At 43.2% G+C, this 21,690-nt stretch overlaps 1 protein-coding gene across 1 annotated transcript; it reads right to left on the bottom strand.

Moving 5' to 3' along the window:
• Positions 1 to 1,368: 1,368 nt before the first annotated feature.
• On the bottom strand, positions 1,369 to 20,225 carry carhsp1 (calcium regulated heat stable protein 1). Its single transcript, XM_076751558.1, has 5 exons — positions 20,072 to 20,225; positions 5,373 to 5,514; positions 4,870 to 4,978; positions 3,833 to 3,955; positions 1,369 to 2,184 (listed from the first exon to the last, which is right to left on the bottom strand). The coding sequence occupies exons 2-5, from the start codon at positions 5,449 to 5,451 to the stop codon at positions 2,022 to 2,024; spliced, it is 474 nt and encodes a 157-aa protein (XP_076607673.1). The 5' UTR covers positions 5,452 to 5,514; positions 20,072 to 20,225; the 3' UTR covers positions 1,369 to 2,021.
• Between the last annotated feature and the right edge of the window lie 1,465 nt (positions 20,226 to 21,690).

Raw genomic sequence — 21,690 nt, forward strand, 5'->3', positions numbered from 1 at the left:
TTTTAAGGTCAGTAAAAGCAGATATAACAGAGTTTGACCTGCTTTCAACCATGCTGCCTGCGCAGAGATACAGGAAGTTTTTAAACTGAGAAAAAAAATGTAATTATCTCTTTTATTTTTAGATATTTTCACTGGAAAAGGTAACATCGTGTGTTGTAATGTTGTGTCTGCCTTGACGCTATGAGCTGTGAAGTGTTCGCCGCCCTCCAGTGGTCACTGTTAGGAACTGCAACACCAGGTGACATTTACGGAATACAGTGCGTTAAAATCAGTAAAATCTTTATGAAAATATAAAATTCACAGCTTGTTATCAATGTAATACAATTACTGACAGTCACATGACTGCTGCTATGAATGATATTCATTCAGAGTTGTGTATGGTGTGAAGTGTAACCTGCTGTGGTCTTGATACTATAGCATTTTTTATTTATTTTTATTTATAAAACAGATCATAATTGTTCTCTAATGCAGTTATAGAATACAGATCCACATCCCTCAGCGGGGATACAGACATGTTATTGTTCTTGGGAGCATCAATAGTGACATTAGTCATGTTGGTATTTAGGCAATTGCTAATTAATTTCTCTACACTTTAATCAAATATAAACCCCTGCACCAGGTAAAGCTTTCCAAAGAACAGACCCCATACAGATCTGTTTAATGTAACAGGGTCAGACCCGTCAAATTTCCTCTTCAAGATTTTAAATTTCACTATGCATTTTCAATTTGTCATGTCAACATTCGTCTTCTTTTTACTTCTATTATGGGCTAATTGTCCTGAGTACTAAAATATACCACTGACTTATTTTCCATTTATCTTTTAATTTTCAGTCAAATCATCCTCCACAGTGGAAATGACGGATGTTTGTGAGCAGAGGATACAGTGTGACCTCCGAGCGATGGGTCCAGCTGTAGTAGACAAATGTGGACAGAGGAGGGCAGCAGATGAAGGTTTATCTGTGCTGGTGATGACACGTCTACTGCTTCAAACACACACTGAATTTCAGTCAAGCAAAATCCTTCATATGATCACAATTATGGAACAAGGTGCAATGCATGCAATCATATTCCCTGTAATTGACTTTTTTTGAATTCGTGCTCATGTCAGCACTCTGGGCTGGTCTGTGCGCAGCTGCTGAGTAGCTATGACACGTCACTTTTGGAGGCTCTCTATTGGCTCATTCCGTGCTTTAGGGAGGAGCAGACATGATTGCAGACCTTAATCTACAACACACAGGAGGGACAGCAGTCAGTACGGACGAATCACACTTAAAAAGTTCATCACTGGAGTTTTTCACAGTGATGACTGAACTCCGGTCACAGTTTATCCGAAAATGAAAAAATAAAAACACACAATCCACCAACACGCACCTGTTGAAAATGCTTTAATCCACTCGTACAGTCACCCTGATCAAATACAGATGATACATTGGTATAAGTAGGCACAAACAGAGCTGGCAGTTCTCTGTGTAGAAGTAGGCACACACAGCATTACTGGAAGATAACCCCATGATGCTGGACAGCTCAAGGTGGAGCGCTCACACAGCAGAGCGCCGCCCTCCTGCACCCGTTTAACACTCTGCACATGAGCAAGAAGTGCAGCTGAAATGAATTTCACTCATCCGATGAAGTACAACATCAAACAATGCACAAATGAAGCTTCCACGTCTAAGCGAGAAACCTAATGTTAGAAGTCTGTCTATGATCTCTTCCACTGTAATCAGCAATCACACCAACTGTATGAGGAAGCCTCCCACATTTCAACAGAAGTAAACTATGAGATCACTGAGACCGCCCTCTGATTTAACCTTTACCTGTCACCTCAGGACATCCGCCATGTCTCCTCTGACGTGTCCTGACTGTTAAACAAGGAGAATAAGAACATCACCTGACTTTCCCTCTGCTCACTGCGCCCAACAACATCCCTCATTCAATCCTCCCCATTTGATCATCCGATACTCCCTTCTTAACCCCCTCCCGCTATCCCACCCGCCTTGGCCCGCCCCCGCTGGGGTCAGCGCTCAGCTGCTGACGACGTGTCCCGACCAGGTCTCGTGTTTGGTTCCCGGTTTGAGATGGGTTATGGTCACCTCCACTGCCTGGACCTTCTCGTGTTTGGGAGGGATGGAGCAGATTTTGTAGCTCACCTCGTCGCCTTCCACCGGCACGTACTCGCCCTCGATGCTGGAGGAGGAGGAGGAAAGAAAGATGGAGATTCATGAGTTACATGATACAACAGCAGAATACTGCTCTACACGCAGACATCTGCACCCACTCGGTTTAGTTTCAGGATGAGAAAAATTACGGCGGTGTCACCACAGCTGGAAAAACAAAGGAAATGGTTCTATTTTCCAGCCAATAGCAGCAATGCAAATCAAAGCAGCTGAGCTTTGCACGGCAAAATCTGTACGGCAGACATCTTTCTCATGGTTCAACTGCTAATGTTTTCACAGAGCTCCGGTATTGATGGCGAAGCGGTGGAGTCACAGAGCTAAGCGTCAGATTTTCCTGAAACTAAATCACCTGCGATCTTTGAAAACAGTACGCACGAGTCCTCAAAGATTACTCCAACCACCTGGAGGAAAACATTTTCTGCCGGCTCGATAAAAAACCCGTTTAACCTGTTTCTGTAGGCGCGACTGTGAGGTGAGACACACACACACACACACACACACACACACACACACACACACACACACACACAAAACATTAACAAACTTTGTAAGAAAATATAAAATACAGGAGGGAAGCATGAATATATGCAAACAAAATATTTTTCACACACACACACACACACACACACACACACACACACACACAGAGCTTCCTTTTAGACAGGTGGAGAAGAACAAGGACTCAAACAGGAAGAGAGAAACAGAGTCTGTCCACTATTTTATTACATTCTGTCTTACTGTATACACTGTGCTGCTGTGTTTTATGTGTTTGTCAGTGTTTAAGTGTGTGTGTGTGTGTGTGTGTGTGTGTGTGTGTGTGTGTGTGTGTGTGTGTGCATACAGTGCTGACGTCTCTGTGCTTTAAGCCTGTGGGTGATAACAAAGGCACTATGGTGAAGGTCATCAGATATTCTGCTGTCCTCCTACACACACCCACAGCTCCTGTCATTCCTCTGTGTGTGTGTGTGTGTGTGTGTGTGTGTGTGTGTGTGTGTTTTTCCCTCTATTTCCTACACAGACACTGACATAGTTTGATGTCACTGATTAAATCAAAGCAGCCCTCTGCAGAACTCTTTACTCTTAACTTAACTCCACCGTCCCAAAGTAACGACTGGCCTTCCAATTAGAAAATGATTTCTACTAAAAAGTGAGGCAGTGCATAAATAAAACACTGTGGAAATGATTACAATTTAAAATGAGTTTCCATTATTAAATTTGTCACATACACATATTTATTTATTCAAATCACATTCATTCATTTTATGAATCACCAGTATTTTATTATAACATCAAGAAATATTTCATCAGCTACATTTATTTCTCACATTTGTAAACACTGTGTGTGTGTGTGTGTGTGTGTGTGTGTGTGTGTGTGTGTGTGTGCGCACGCGTGCCTGAGAAGGCCACCTGTCTGGCGTGCTATAATGTGAGGAGTTTCTCTGACCTTTAACTGATTCACACACACATCCCTCACTCTGAGAGGCTCGCCTGTAAGTGACAGCTGCAACAAGTGCTCTGCTTTCAGATGCCGCCGTCATGGCTCATCTTCTCACTGTGTGTTCGTGCGTGCACGCGTGTGTGTGTGTGCTCTCACTCTTGAATTGAACTGTTTCCGACCTCCCAAGGAAAATTCCACACACACACACAAACTCACTTACTCTGAGATGTGGACAAAGATGTCTTTGCCCCCGTCGGATGGCGTGATGAAGCCATGGCCTTTGGAGCGGGAGAAACATTTACACACACCGGTAAACATCGGACCCTCTGATGCACGAGCCGTCCTGTATGCACATGCACGCACGCACACATACACATACACACACAGAGATACAGAGCAGCATTAGCATTAAGCTGGGGCGCAAATTGAAGTCCAATATTCAGCAAAACAGTGAGCTAAAAGAGGCTAAAAAGCTGCTGAGTCCAGTGAGCATTCTGTGTGGGTTTTATCAACACGAGAGACCCTTTCACATCACATATGGTCACTTGATCCATTGTTACTATAAGCCTATTAATCAGTGCAGCCTTAGAGAAGAGTGCCGTGTGTGTGGGCGGAGAGGACTGGAGTGTGTCAAGTTGTTTTAACAAAGAGGACGGTCGTCCAGCACAGTTAGTTCTTTTTCTAATTCAGCATAAATGCAACTCAGCCAACAGGGTACAAACGCAGAGATACTAACTCATGATTGGATGCTTCACGTGTGCATTATGTGACATGCAGGCTTGCACCGCAATTCGTCTTCTGCAATCAGCACATGTACGCATGGCTTTTAATGAGCCCCTTGTGCGCAGTCTGAGTCGAAATGCTAGCTTCTCTAAAGGCACACAGCTTTTTCAGCATGATGGATGATACGTTGCTCACCCCTGTCTTGAGTGTATAGTCACAGTAAGTGTGTGTGGGGATTTGACCTTGCTTACACTTTCACTTTGTACCCGTGTGTGCACATTTGGATTCCTGCTTATGAGCAGCAGAAACAGCTCCAAAAAGAAAGTTTCCTGTGCTGGTTGGAAGCTCCCACACAGCTGCCTTTAACTACACTGAAGAGTTAGCATGACAACTTCCACCATTAGCTACTGAATTCATTAAGCTGCACTTACTATGCTGGACACATAGCAGCCAATATGACACTCGCTTCACTGGCTCATTAGGCCGTTTCATCTTGTGTGATTCTACAGTGTGTGTGTGTGTGTGTGTCCTCACGCTGAGCAGGTCCTGTTTCTGCGTGTGGGCAGAGGGCTGGGGATGAGGTAGCCTCTCATGGGGGATGGCGAGCGGTCTCTGTGTCTGCAGGCTGGAGGCTGCAGAGTCTCTGATGGGACAAAATGTGTGTGTGTTACATCATGATGAATAACACGCAGCAGGACGGTGTGTCGCTGTGTCGGTTCTATACTTCAACACTTCCAATTAACAATATCAGACCAAATCACCAGCACAGTGACCAATCACGTGCTGCTGTAAGATATACCACGACTGGCTTTTGTATATAGTAATGAATCTAGAGAACAATGTAAATAAAGGACACATTGAAGAAGGAGCCTGGATGCTTTGATTAGGAAGTTACTCACCAGATCCGCAGATAATATTGTTTTCACAGACACAGCAGTAAGCTGATCTTCACATGGAGTTTAAGCTTTAAGACAGGCTCTGACACAGAGCTGGACGTTTCCTCAACAGTCTCTGAGTACTTCAAAATCTGCATTTACCTGCTGACAATGGAGAATGTGGGGATCTGGCAGAGGTTAGTGGAGGAGTCACTGGTCGTGTGGCCTCAGAGGACATCATGGAAGAGGTGGAGTCAAAGGGTGGGGAGGAAGGAGAGGGAGCACAGCAGAGGACGTTAAACACCTGGAGAGAGGAGGACAGAGGGAGAGACACAGAGTATTTGAGTTGACTGCGGTGACGGCAGCGTTCCCTGCTTACAGGTGAGTCCAGTCACTCTGGAGAAAGACTGTTGATATATGTCAGCGCGGTCCTCCAGCATCCGTTGTGTGTGCGTGCTCTGAAAAGTCATCTGGTTTTTGCACACAGCACCTGGCTCTGTAAGCCAGAAACAAGCTGCTCAGACAGCCACACAACACTGCTTCATCCAATTAGGAACAGGTGTAATGGCACTGTGAAGGAGGAGAGATGGTGCTACCAACCATCTTTGTCCAGAATGACTCACCACTCCTTCAATACCGTGTAAAAAAACACGTTTTTTTTTCCAGTGTCTTTAAAAGCATCACCCCTGAAAAACAACCCCCTCCCCCATTAAAAAAACCCCCCCACTGAATCAATGACTTGCTAGTGGCATTGTCAGAACCCATGTTACCATGGCAACACCAATTTGAGGACAGGCCGCCGCCGCCGCCAATGCGACTTGAGAGAGAAGGAGAACAGTCCCCTCATTCACCTCGGCCCAGGACTTACATCATCAGTTATTACATCGCGAGCCGTGTCCACCAATCAGGGGACCGAGGAGAAGAAAACTTCCATTGATTTCAACTTTCCATTACTGTCCAAAGAGAGCTGGGCTGTTAGACAAATATAATAAAAGGAAACAATGGCAGAGGCACCAGGAGCGGGTCAGTGTTTCTCACTGTTTCTGATGACAGAGGAGGAGGGAGCAGATTTTCCATTCTCCAGGTTCCCGAAAACAGGATTTCAGACGATGGATTACATCCGTTACTCTCACTAACGATTAACTGATGAGTCCACAGCTGCTTTGAGCAAACACATTTCAATCAGTCCTGAATCCCTCTTGGACACAGATGCATGAAGTGAAGATGTTTTTTTTCCATCTACCTCCATCATCCAAAGTTTACTTCGTTAGCCTGCTGACTTTAGCACTTATTAGCAAAGGTGAACATGCCAACATGCTAAAGTAAGATGAACATAGCAAACACATACCTGCCAAACACCGACAGGTTAGCATGACACTGTGAGCATGTTAGCATGCTAAGCTAAGCATTTAGCTAAAAGCACAGTGATGCTCAAGAACAGCCTCACAAAGCTGAGGAATGACTGTAAGCCTTATTTTAAATCGTTCAACGATGCAAGCTGCATACAATTAGCTTCTTTCGTGCTAACTGTGAGAACCTTTGTTTGTGTTTGTTGTGATGGACTACAGTAACCAGCTCCGTGGAAGCTGGTTTTTGTCCTGGACGAGCTCTGATATCTTTCACTCAGACAGATGATGGATGATGACAGAGATCACCGGTGAGTGCTCACCCTGAGCAGGTTCTCTTGTGTCTGGCACTTGTGGGTGAGAGTTATGCGTGTACCTATCCAGGAAGGTTTGCTCGGCGTTCATGACATGCAGACAGCTACACACACACACGTTGGCAACCAGAGAACAGGCTGAATACATCTTACAGTTTCAAAGCGCAGAGCAGAGCGTCTGATCTGTCTCAACTCAATAGACGAGAGGTTTAATGTGATCACAGCCTCTCTGGACAGCGAGCTTCCTGGAGGAGGGCAGGGTTATGACAGACGACCCGGGCACATACATTCTCCCATACACACCGCACACACCCACAGATTTGTCATTTATTTTCACTGTGATTTGCTCAATCCCCCGAATAATGAGGACACATCCACTCAAACAAGATCGCTTTTTTAAAATTTGTCGCGCAGCCAAAATTACTGAAGGGATCAACATAAAACAGGAAATAGCAAACAGTGACGGGCGTGGGGAGAGAGGGCTCTTAGAAGGAGCGCGGAGGGAGGAGGAGAATGAAACGGAAAAGTGGCAGATAAGCATGAGATAGTGCCTGAGGGAGGCTTGGAAAGCATGATAAGGTGAGTACAGATTTAGCCCGGGATGTCTTACTCTCTGCTGCACGCCACGCTCAAACCCTGTGGAGTGTGAGGCCTGTCTGACTTGTTTTTGTGTTTCAGCTGATGCCACAGTGCTACATCCAGCATGTTTATGGAAACGCAGCACCAATAATGAGAGAGCAGCAAGAAGATCATTAATGTTTTTAAATCAGCTGTGAGCGAAGCATTGTTTTAAACATGGGTGTGAGAGGACAGACGTGATGACGGGCCTGTGTGTGTTTGTACAAGCTGGCACCTGAAATGCAGCCACACATAAGCACAGGCAGCACAATTTCCCACAGACACACACACACACACACCTGTTTAAGAAAGTCATACAGAAGGACTTCAAACCACAATTGCTCTGTTGACGTAAGAGCTGCTGTGTAATTTTCCTCTTGGTCGAAACGTTACAGTCTTCCCCCACACGGCTTTCAGCTACAGTGTGCAACTATTCAGGCCTCCACTCAGGAGTACTTCGAAGTATTTGGACATTTTAGATCATTCATTCAGAATGAGAGACAGGGTTTATCACCATGTGAGCAGATGCTGTGGACTCTTGAAATCCGCAAGGACAAGAAAGACACGTTACATACATCAAATTCGAAATCTTTGGAAAGCGGGACAGTAAAGATTTGTATATTCAGGTGTTTTAGAGCATGTGGACATGTATCTTAAAAATTGGATGTGTGCATATAACATTTGTTTAATCAATTAATCATTATTTAATTAGAATTCTTATATTACAATAAAAATCTAATTATTATTGTGTTAACATGAGTTCTGTTTCAAATTTAAGGCAAATTGCCTGAATTATTCCACCATCTTCTCACAGAAAGCCTTTCTGTCACAGAATCTGCTGTAATTTCACAGGGTGCAATAAAATTTATCCAAATATAGATTTAAAATTGCCAAAATATACTATTATGTTAGTATGCAGTATTTTTTAGTATTGCATATGCGTGTTGTATGTGACAACTCTGACATTTTATGTGTTTTATGTGTTTGAAATCATTAGGATTCATCTTCTGGTCTGTACAAACTTTGACAGCAGTCCATCCAATGGCTGCTGAGATATTTTAGTCTGGATCAAAGTGGACTCAGCTAAAAACAAACACAAACATTGCACAAATGTTGACAGAATATTATACAATTTCCAATGAATTTCACAATATCACACCAACACCGCTGTGCTACTTACTCATACTCTCACACACACACACACACACACACACACACACACTGTGACTTCCTTCATAACAGAGGCAGTCATTATGACTTGATTCTTGATAATAGGTTTCGTGCAGCTGGCAGTCTACCAGAAGGCACCAGAGCTTCACACTGAGATTTAAGACATTTCCTCATTCATGTTTATCATATACTTCTTTCCTTAATGTTTATTGTATATCCAAATATCAGTTAAACATTGAGAAAAATTAATTGTGGGCTGCAAAACGTTTAGAGAATAAAGTCTGAGATTAAAAGATTATAGAAAAAAGACTTTTATAACAGTGGGTCAGCAGCTTTGGCAACTGGCTTCTTTTGAACTCTTTCTATATAAACACAGCATTGACTCTCTGCATGTCCCTTTCCCTCTCTCTCTCTCGCGCACACGCACACACGCACACACACACACACACACACACACACACACACACACACACACACACACACACACACACACACACACACACACACACAAAATCCAAGCTCTTTGTCATTCTCTCTCACACATTGGACTGGACTAAACCTGTGTCCTATGGAATTTTCCATTATATAGCGCTCTCAGACCACCAATTCACGCTGAGACCTGCTGATACAGCAAATACCAGCCCAGAGGGGCACGCATGCACGCAAACACACACACACACACCACACACACACACACACCACACACACAATTTATCACGTGTACCTGCCTATAAACATGCATGCATTAGCTCTCAGGACAACACACACACACACACACACACACACACACACACACACACACACACACACACACACACGCACACACACGCACACACACACACACACACACACACACAGCACAGAGTTTTGCTGAGACAAACACTACCCTGTGATGAGGCTATTGTGCTGTATGAGCACACGTTTCATGAATCCACGCACACTCAGCTCACAGGTTTAGAGTTTCAGTCTGGCACTCTCTGTAAGACTGGATCCATTCATCTAAAGCTGCATTCACACAGAAAGGAGCTGAGTTTGTTCAGGGACAGTCCTTGAAACCTTTGTATGTGTTCATACTTTGTATTATTGGTTTATGAAACGCAATAATGGCACAGCAACAGCACCACGGCCTACTGTCTGGATGTAAAGTCTACACTTTCTGCTCCGAACACAGAGATCTGTGTTGCATGTAGCAGTTAAAGTTGATTTGAATCCAATAAAAAGTAGTGATGAAGATGATGATGATGCTACTCTCAGCTGGTTCTCCAGGTCAGTCGTGAGCAGAGCTGAGTCGGTTGTGAAAGGAGCTGCTCTCAGCAGCAGGTTGTTGCTTTGCAGCTCAATGATTTCATGTTTTCAGGCCCATCAGCTGATTCCACAGTAAACAGCAAATATGTTCACTTTTCTTTCATTTTCATGTCCTGAAACATCTCATCAAATGTCTGAGGGAGTTTTCTTTGACACTCTAGCTCACCTTTCAAAACAAAAAAAAAGCACTCTACTTTTCTATGTCGCCATGATGCACTGGCCTGACACCAACCTCTAGGTGTGCTGCGTTCAGGTACAACTTGGAAGAACGTGTTAGTCTACTATTTTGTGTTATTTCCATTATAATTGCAAAAAATTGCCTTGCGGGCCGGATCAAATAGTTTCACAACTACACACCACTTTAAAGGAACAGTTCAACATCTTCTGAAAAAAGCTTAGTCTCTATTTTAAGGCAACTTAAAGTATAAAAATGACAAGTTGCAGTTTTACAGACAGTAAAACCAGACTACTTCTTGGTCGAGAGCAGTAACTTCCTTTGGAGAGAGCTAGCCTAACTGACCCCTGCCTTCAACTGCAACTGAAAATGCTAATTAAAGGTGAAAGGCTAGTAAATGTAGTAAATTGCTGAGACTATTAGAGTGCATGAGGGCACACCAGCACGGACTAGAAACACTGTCTGAATTGTAATAACAAAGATACAAAAGAGAGAGAGGGACACATCATGGCGAGTAAAGCAGGAGGGGGCAGAACAGGATGACAGTGTGAGGAACTGAAACTTCAACACAGTCACCAAAACCGCTCTCTTTTCCTGCAGCCTTCCCTCAGTCTGCATCCTCTGCCTCTCGCGGCGGCTCTCTCGCACGTTGGCTCACTTCCTTGTTCGCCCCCCCGGGGTAAACAGACAGGAGATGAAATGTCAACAAGGACAAGATGACACGAAAGCAAGCTCAGGACAGAGAGCTGAACGTGGACTCACACAGACTTCACAGAGTGAGACGGAGCTCTCCTGCGGTTACACGCCGGAGGAGAGTTGTAGTGGACGAGCACATTTTTACTGTGGGCGACAACTTTGTGCAGGTAACACAAGACGAAGACAAAGCAGTCTTTGCTTCTGAACTGCAGGTTATATTATTTATTTAGAAGCTGCATTTTAGTTTGAGAAGCAGTTTAAGGAATCTTTCTACATATTAGCACTTAATGCTTCTTCTTTCTTGGTTAGATGACAAAATTGATATCAGTCTGAAGTCTTTAAGTATGAAGCTACTGCCAGCAGCTGGCTAGCTTAGTTTAGCTTAGCTTAGCTACCTGCCTCAATTTCACCTGATGTCAAAAAGTAAAATCTGTCAAAAATAGTTAGATTTTTCCCGTTTTATTTAGAACTGTGCAATTATATCTTGTTTAAATGTTATTTCTCGACATGACATTTTTAATCCACACGGCAAGAATATAATAATATCTGATCAAGAAAATACTGAATACTGCTTTTTTTTTTTGTTTTGTTTTTGTTTTGGAACGAGATCATTTCCTGTGTGAAACAGCGTTAATGTTATCTTTCATGTACTCATCCAGTGTCTAACAGTCAGCGTGTCCCTCTGAGTTAGGGAAGGTGAGACATCTCCATGTGCTGCTTCCACACAGTCATTAAAAAAAAAAAAAAAAAAATCTGCCGCAATGGAGAAGATGAAGATATAAAGATTATTTTCATTAATGACTCATCTGATCCTTCGATCCAGAAAATGTCAATAAGCGGGCTCTGGTCAGGCGATTGAAGACTCGTAAGCTCTGCACTGAGCAGCTTTAGACACATTATGCATCCAGTGTGGAGACATGGAGGCAGAAAGCATTAACCTCAACCAGAGACAGAAACTGTGTGTTTGCAAGTCAGTGTGGGCGGGTGCGTGTATAGTCCTCTGTGTGCAAGGCCAAATGTGATATGTGTGTGACAAGAGATGGGAGATGGTCCCGATCCTACAATTTGATGACTCATCCTCCGCTGTGCGTCAGTGCAGCATCTCTCATATTTCAATCGTGCACATATTCATGACGGCTGAACGTACACTGAGATTCACACCAGCAGCCTCCTTCCTTGGACTTGTCTTCATGAGGAGACCTGCTGTCATGTCCATTTGCATGTACCAGCCCAAATTAACTGGGGTCCTGCTCCTCCAAATGCAATTCAGTACTATCGTGACACTTGGGCGCCAATTTGATGTTGATTCTACAAGAATTACGACCCTGTATTATAATTTATTGCAATTTTTTGTTGCTTTATTAAAACGAGACCATGGGAAAAAGTTCAATCATAAACTTCTACAGACTGTTTATCATGAGTCAGATTTGCAAAAGCAATGCACATCATACAACAGTCAGTCTCTCTGAGTTTCATTTCAGCGGCATCATGGCTGTACTGCATTTAAAAGTGGTCAATAAAATACTTTTTGAAGTAAATTGCTCCATTTGCCTGTTCTTGCTCAAGCTAGTGTCATAAGAAAACAAAGATATCTTATTGAGGAAGAAACAAGGTGTTTAATCAAGCTTTCCAGGCCTTTATGTGTCCTTTCCACGTGTTCTACGTCTACGGATGAAGATGAGTCATTTCATCCATAAAAATCAAAGGAGTTAGTTCATTTGAACAGCTGATTTATTCATATGGGAGCTTCTTCTAGGAGTCAAAGCACAGCCTTTGATCCAATCTTTTATTTTATTTTTTTTACCTCACCTTTTGTTATGAACCTTTGAGTTCATGGAAATGAAACTCCTTCCACTCAACTGGAAACAAAGCAGAATAATGAATGTTTGCTCTAAAAGCGATGTGCACTTCAGCCAGCTTTTCATCTCGAAGATGAAATTAATCCTGCGAGTTAGCTGACGGTTCCACCCTCTCCTCTGGGTGTCACACGTAAACCTGATGATCGCCTCTTCCTGATCCAGCAGGAAAAAGGAAGCAGCCAGGTTTCCTCCTGCGCAACCACCGAACAGGGGAACGCTGTTACAAGGTGTGATTTGGTCATTTTGGGGCTCTCTGAAAGTCCTTATGTGTAGAGTTTTATACGATCTTTGAAGCTCTTCTGAAGGCACAAGTTGCTAGTGGAAAGTGATGAAGTCTGCTGCAGTGGCAGTGACCATGGATGTATGGTTAGAACTGTACACAGCACTGGAAGCAGGGCCCGTTATTTCCTATGAAGGCTGCTCAGTGGAGCATGAAGGAAAAAGGAATCCATTTCGCTATTCATCACCCAACTGGGACAAGACAGGGCAAAGAATCAACGGGTGGGACCAGAATCCAAATAAAAGAGGCTAGGTCGGCTTTTCTATGTAAATATGCTGTTCTAAAGAGAATAAATACGACTGTTTAAAATGCTGTCATTCATTATTGGCCCTGCTTTTCTACTGTTCCTTTTCTCTTTCCTCCTGGACTTCTGCTTGTGAAATTCAAGAAATTCATATAATGAGAAGTGATATCTAGTCGGATTAACGCGCCCTGAGAAGCACGCTTTGTAATCAGTGTCACAGCAGAGGTTCAGTTCAATAAATCTACTAAATGGAAGACATTCGGGTTTCTCTGCGGTAGTCATCACTCGGCTATTGGAAGGATGCTTCTATCATAATATCTCACTGCATTAGATGCTGAGATGAGCTGTTAGCGAGTCATGACGGCACTGTGCACACTAACATCAGACAAACACGACACTCCGAGGCAATGAGACCACTGACATTCTTACTCAACGTGTTTTCCCATAAGCTGCCACATACCCTTCAGTTTACCTTATGAAAATGTGTTTTCATCAGCTTCTATTGCATCCTCTTTTCAATATGCCAGTTTTTCCAGCAGCGAATGTGTTGATTTAACAATTAGTGACAGAAAATGATGAACAATTTTGATAATGAATTCATTTTTAAGTCATTTTTCAAGCATTAATACTTTCGAAAACATGAGGTGTGCTGTTTGCCGTTGGTGTATATCACTGTACACTGAATATCTTTGGCTTTTGGACAGTGGGGCAGAAAAAAATATAACGGGCCTGTTTCACTGTTTTCTAAAATGCACCTGTGTTAGTTTGTGAGGGAGCGGAGGCGCCGCAAATGATCAGAACAATGGTAGTACAGCATGGTATCGTAAACATACTGCTGTACGGGAAGAAAGGCTGCACTGAGAGAGAGAGAGAGAGAGAGAGAGAGAGAGAGAGAGAGAGAGAGATGATCCCTTCATCCATTACTCAATGCTGTGCTTGTTACAGCATCAACAGCAGAGCTTCCCAGCAGGGCCTGGATCCAGCTGATGAGTTAAAGATGACAATGGCTCCTCTCTTCTCCGCAGTATTGTTGTGGCCAGAAATAAGAGAAAATGTTTACTGGATGTTCCTAACTGGACTTTGAACGGGCTAAAAAAAGGCTTGTACCACTTTTAAGTTCATGACCAACAATAATTCATGAGGTCCAAAAGTGTCCATGTGTCATTTTGACCTTTCCCTTTGAAAACTTGCTTGATGGAATTTAAAAATGTCTACAAAAAAAAACAAACAAAACAACTCATGCTGTTATTTATTGTCCTACAGTGGTGATCAGTTTTGAAATCATTGCCTTTTCCCTGCATGGACTCAAGCGTGGGTCGGGTGAGCTGTGCTGATGGGAGTCATGGACTGTTGTAAGGGAGTACATTAGCTAACATCAGCTGCCATAAGCGACTGGTCATTCCAGGCCAAGTAAGGCTGTAGCACCAAGAGCTAAAAATCCTCCAGAAGTCTCTGAAGTTGGTTCAGAGCAGATGACCGCTTTAGAGAAATGCTGCAGAGCAATCATACAAAATATAATTGAGTCTTGCTGAAGAATACTTCATCTGAAACAATACATCGAATTCAGGGTTGCTTTAGCTCGTTGATTTGAACATTTGACAGGATGCGACACCACTCTGATGTTTGTAAAATGTGACCTATGTTCCCTGGATTCTGGTATATCTGGTACTGTGTTGATAAGATTTGTTGGCCAACAAAGTGGGCAGAGTGCTGGACAGAGAAAAAGCAGACACTGGCGAGACTGACAGCTAAAGAACACCAGCGGTCAAGCTCGAGGAGAGACCAACAGAGGAGACAACGTTTCGCTCTCTTGGGAGTTTTCAGGGAGACATGACTGCAGTACAACTTCAACACATATAAGAATGTATTGTAGTACTCTAAATAGCGTGTACGACTACATCAAGGTATCCTCATGTGCCTGCTGCTTATTCTACACTGTGTGTGCTGCAGAAAGAAAAGCCCCACACAGCCCACATGACCAACACTGAAACCTGATCTTGTGTGTGTCCTGCGCTGTCTTGTGCGGTACCATCACCCTTCACAATTCCACTTTACTCCATGCAGATATGTTTACACACTGCCCTCTTTCCCACAGTGTAATACGACACCTTGAATGGTTATAAACCTCAGAGTTACAAGTGATTTGTCAAGTAGTTTTCCAAATAATGTCAGGGAAAAAAAGCCCAGTCTGACCTCTTCCAACAGTTCAAAACCCAAAGATATTCAATTGACAATGACATTAAAGGAGAAAAGCAGCAAATCCTCACATTAGAGAAGCTGAAAGCCTTTGGCAGTGCTGTGGTAGAGATGACTGAAAACAGGTCATCTGCTCTCCCTCCATGTGGGAGACTAGATATTAAGACAGCTTAAAGACATCTCGCAATGAAAGACCTCTCAACTGCTTCCACAGTCTGCTTATCCGTGAAGATGCCAAATGTTGTACAAGCATTGTAGCTCAACCCCTGACAAAATCACCCCCTCTGACCAAAGTCGATATGAAACCTGTCCATAGGAGGGGATCCAGGCCCAAAACAGCCCTGCAGTAAAACACACTGGTGGGGACGTGTTGTTTGAGGTACTGGTGAGACAATGAAATACGATGCAGGAAGTCCAATTGGGGTGACAGATTAATGTGTTTCAAGGCTTATCAGGCACCAAAAAACAACAGAGGTTTATCACACTCAAAGACAGGACTTTACTGTGACAATCCCACGATAAACAGTAGAAATGCTCTGTTCATGTTATGCAGTAATCCACTGAGAATATGCACTTGGATCATTCCATTTACAACAAGCATTGATGCAATGAGCTACAAAACCAGCAGCACATTACTGACTGTGAGGAGAGGAAGTCATCAGATTATGACTTGACACTGTGCATCCCATTATCCAAATGAATTACAAGCAACTAGAGCCACAAGAAAAATCAGCTACAATAATAAAATGATTGTATTTGATTGATGTTGATGGCTAACAGCTATGTCTCAACATTTCGTAAATAGACGCACATTTTCACTCTGTTCTCTCACTGCTTCAGGCTGCAACATAGCATGTCACTAACAGACTTGATTGGTTAAAAAATACGGGACGGCGTGGAGGAGAAATCTGATTACAGACCAGCTGATTTTCTGTTCTGACTTCCCCATATAAGCTGGTTTCTTGTCTCCATGCAAAGGTAGCATATAGGTAAGGTATAGTCAGCCACGACGGTTGATGTTGCTTGTGCTAACACGTACAGCCACTGAAAAAGAAGCCTATAACATCACTGAGGCTGCAGTAAAGCGGTTATTTATTCACATGCAAAGCTTGATGATTATCACTGAGCAGCACTGGTTTAGCAAAGGATAACCTCGTTCAGCGATGTCCCTTCACACGTACGTTTGTCAGAGAATAACCTTGGGTGATGTGGAGATAAGCACAGAAAAAAAACCTCCAGGAGCCATTCCAGTGAGGGAGTGGAATCTGCCCCTTAGGCAAACAACAAGTAATAAACACAAGAGCGCGCGCGCACACACACACACACACACACACACACACACACACACACACACACACATACATACACACACAGTTTACAGAGGTGAATGAATGCAGATAGGCCACAGCGGCATAACTCGCTCCGTTTTAATCCTGTTTCATCTTCCTGCTTCATTTACATATTGTCTCAGTCGCTTCCATTCACATTGTGTCTCTTCTACTGTGGAATGGTTTCACCTTCTGCACAAACGCACAGGCTCTGCCATCGAACAGCAATGTGCTTTTGTCAATTGCTGCTTTTATAGCTGAAGTACCATGATGAAACGACAGTCACCTGAAGCTCAGTATCAGCAGAACCAATGAGCTTGTGGTGGACTACAATGCTTCAAATATGGATGTTGGTGCAAAGAAGCTACAAATTCTTAAAAAGTAGATGCTTCACACACATCTTCAAGCAGCAGAGAGAGCACGGTTTTGGAGGTGGACACACAAGATTAGTGTCACCGGTTCAGTGTCTGACAAATGTGAACTATGGTCGCAGTCTCCCCCTCTGTTCCTGAGTTATGGTGCTGAATGATGGCCAGAACGTTATGATGTCACGGTGAGGCTGACCTTTTGGATAGGAAACATCATCACGCCATCATTTTCTCCTATGAAACATTTGTGTGAAATTGTGCCATAATTTGCGTATGAATTCTTGAGCTGTGGCCAAAGACGCCGTTCGTGATGTCACAGCGACCTTTGACCACCAAAATCTAATCAGTTCATCTTTGAATCCAACTGGATGTTAGTGCCAAATTTGAAGACGTCGTCTCAAGGCGCTCCTGAGACATCCTGAGACTGGGATGGACGGACAGACAACCCAGAAACAGCCTCACTCTTCTTCTGCGTTATTAAATCTCTTTCCCCACCTGTCCGCTTGTTTATGCTCAAACTTCTTTTCCAATTCAGCCATCTACTATCTCCCACCCACCCCCCTCTCTGTCCCTCCCTCATTGTCATTGCTTTATTGCCTCCAGCCAGCACTCACAGGGGACTATTACAGCAGATCATATTGCACAACAACACGCAAGGCCTCCACAACAAGCTCCATCTCCTGACTTCATGGCTGTAAAAGACATGGCCATAAAAAAACCATAGCGAGTCTTTAAAGAGGCATAACAGCACAGTTAACAGCACGTTGGTCATTCTGAAAGCAATCATTTATGACAGAGCAGACAATTGCATGTCTTTGGCCTTGTAATAACACCAAGACCTTGCAGTGTCATGGCTAGGCGGTCAGGCTAGATGACACAGTGGCATGTAGCACACGAGCATCCTGAAATCAGATGCATTTACTGCGCACAAGAACATCTGAGAAAATGTGTAACGCACCTCTTAAGGTGGTGAAAACCTCAAGTATATTGTATAAGTACAACAGTCACGTCATCAGGCGTGTCTATCAAGTACATTTACACAAGGCTTACCAACCATGAGGCTTCAGAATAGTTTCCACCTTGATACTTTTCCAGAGTTATAAAATCCTCTCTGTAAGCATTACAAACAGTTGTGCAGTGTTTGCTGTCTGATAAGCCTTCTAAACGCATTAATCTGTTACTCAAATTGGACTTCCTGGATTGTTTCTCATCATCTCACTGGTACCATAAACAAAACGCCCCCACCAATGCAGCCCCCTGCCTTGCTTTAATGATGGCCTGTTTTCAGTGTGAACCCCCACTTAGTCCTCCGCTGGCAACATCGGAGCTTTGTCCCAAATCCATACTCCACACAAATTGTAAGCAGGTTTATAGAGTATGCAGTGTGTTCACATTGGAAATTTGGCAAAATAAAGTACACTGAAAACACTTAAATGCAGACTAAAACACTGCGTTTTTGAGTGGGCTGTTGATGTACAATTTTTTCCCACAGTGCAAGGCTCAAAGGAAATGGGGAGCTGCTGGTGGCTTGAAGAAATTTAAACTAAATGTGGATGGTGGTGAAATAGCTCCAGGAACACCTCAGAAAACAAAATGAACTATCCCATATTTGGGATTGACATCCCTTTCATTTCCACTCAGAATGATCAACATTAAAGTATTCTGAATATCTGGTTTATTATCTGCCGAGATGCTATAAAGATTACTACATACTGTATTCAGTTAGTACAGTCCTGCTACCCAAATCACGTGACCTTGTGAGGCAGCTGGATTGCTTGAAATATTTGTGCAACTTTACAATTTGCTCAGTTTGTCTGAAGGCCATCTTCTCTCTAGCTGACAGGTCCTGAACAAGCTTAAACATGCAGTGATATACATGCGGGTGTTCAGCCAGTGCAGTAAAACTGTTGTGTGTGGAACAGAAGTTCACAACAGTAAATCTGTCTGTGTGAATCTGTGTGTAGATCGGGGGGGGGGGGCACCTCAACCTTTCAGAGCCAGCCACATCCTGACTGAAACTGTGCCACGATAGCCAGCAGTCACCAGCTCTCATTAGAGATCTGGAACTTTTTTTTTTCTTTATCAATGACACACCAACGACCAAACTCACACACACCCCATGCCCACTACATCAGCTGCTTTTCTGTTTCAACCGACAACAGGCCTGAACCAGGGCTCAAAACAAGGGCTTTCCCTCCACCTCTGCTCTCCTGTGTGATTAATGTGCACACACACACACACACACACACACACACAAACAAACACTCATCCTATAATGACCTGCTGAAAGATGCTGGCAACATCCCACAGCTCTGAAGCTCCCACAGAAGCTCATCTTCCAGCACTTCATTAAGTCAGAATGAGAGGTCTGTGCTGAGAGAAAACATTTTCAAGTCTCTGAATGAATACTTCTGTCTTATACATACACACACACACACACACACACACACACACACACACACACCATTGGCTCAGACTTGTGTGGAGAGGTAATTGGATGACACAGACTGAGAGTATACACAAAACAAACACACACACACACACACACACACACACACACACACACACACACACACACACATCCTCTTTCTTCCTGAGGTTGGCTGGCGTCCCCCTGCTTGTTTGCCCCCACCTCCCAAGGAAATGAACGCCCCAGGAAAACACAATCCGTAATGGAAAGGAGAGTGTGGGAATCAGCGGACCTGAACGCCGCTTAGTTGGAAAGACAGATGAGGTGAGGTGACAACCTCGACAGCAACCCCGTTTTCCACTTTGACCACAAAACATAATCATCAGTGTCATATAAACCAACTCTTTACTTAATGTAACTTACCCTAAAACTTGACAACCATGTTATGATAGAAATGGACGGGGACTAACTGCTGGAAGAATTAGCCGTGTGGCGTTCAAGGAGGAAAAACTGTCAGTTGGTTGTTTGTGAGCGTTTGAATGCATCACTCACCTTGTTTCCTTCACGACTTCTCGACTGAAGGATGTTCTTGAGCCGAACAAAACGTGTCCAAAAAGACAAAAACAAAACTTTGAGGGGAGTTAACAACGTTTTGTTTGTCACTCCGCTGCACAGGACCCACTTGGTATGAGGTTCAGTGGGCAAAAGTCACGGCAGCGTAAATACTTTCTCCCCCTCTCTTTCTCTCTCTCTCGCTCTGTTTTTGAGAGGGCGTAACTGGTTGTACAGTGACGTCACCAATAATCGCTTTACCGTAACGAACGCTACAGTGCAGAAAGCGCAGTGTACCGTAAACAGAACTACAAAGCGCAAAGAGGACAGTTTGAACGTGATGTCCATTTGTGCTAGGAAAAGAAATGATGACATGATAGCGATCATAAAAAAAAGCAAGTCAGTACAAAGTTAGCCCGTTTTTTTTTTTTTTTTTTGCCTTTCATTAGCATTCAATTCGACACACAGAGCTAAGCATAGCATATCTTTTTCTGGGAAAATAAATCCCCTGTGATGTTTAAAAACGCTGTTCTAACCATCCAGCGGAAAAATATTCCAACCCCTGCATACTAAATAAGGTTTGTTTTAAAAAGAATTTGTCCATTTTTCCAAGTTCCATGCCTGTTTCCTTTTCAAAAAAAAAAGAAAAAAAAAGATGGTAGCCAGAAATAAGTCAAACTGTAATAAATAAAAGATTAAAAAAATGTTTAAAACATCACTATATTGATATAGCTGTGGGAAAAAAGATAACTTGACAATTTTGTTGAATATATTTATTGGTTTTCATTTTGCACGCGCGCACAAACACACGCACACGCACACACACACACACACGCACACAGTTACTGTAAGATGTATCTATTTCCTAATGACTTAAACTTGCATGAAACTTAAACCCTGTGCACACAATTGACAATCACGCACAAACATGGCTTAAAAACATGTTAAACTGGTTAGAGTTATGAGAAATAACCTGGAAAATACGCTGGTTGAAGCTGAAAATGACAAGGTTCACATAGAGCACCTCATCACATTCAACAGAGGGAGACATAACCGCATTTTTCTTGAAGCTAAAAAAAAAATTGTAAATGTGTTCTACATAACAAACTCTACTTCTATGGACCACTGTGTGCACTGTGATGCTGATGAAACAAATCACCCAACTCAAATACTGCAACTGTGTCACATGTAATAACTAGAAATCCTTTTTTAATTGATCCCTTTTGTACAAACCAGGAGGGGATCAAAGAGGGCAGACCCTCTGCTCTCTTTGATCCCCTCTGCTGCAGAGGTGGGAGCAGAGCATACAAACTGGCCTTGCCTTTGGAAGGAGACGGTGAGTGTTCGTTCAGATTTAACAAAAGGTGAGGCCGAGGTGTTTGCCCTTCAGATGTACAGAGAAAAAAAAAAAACGCCTCATGGAAAATGACTTTAAAGAGAAGTGAGCTACCCCTCGTAACAACACTGTCATAAAGGAGGGTCATGTTGGGCTGAATCCCAAAAAGCAGCATGAGCTATAAAATTGATCTGGCATTCAGCGTTTTAATATGTGTTACAAAGCAACATATGAGAACTGAGAGAGCTCCAAAGAGACCATATTAAATATTTAAACGATTCGA

The sequence above is a fragment of the Chaetodon auriga genome, chromosome 16, assembly GCF_051107435.1.
Source record: "Chaetodon auriga isolate fChaAug3 chromosome 16, fChaAug3.hap1, whole genome shotgun sequence".
Classification (NCBI taxonomy): domain Eukaryota; kingdom Metazoa; phylum Chordata; class Actinopteri; order Chaetodontiformes; family Chaetodontidae; genus Chaetodon; species Chaetodon auriga.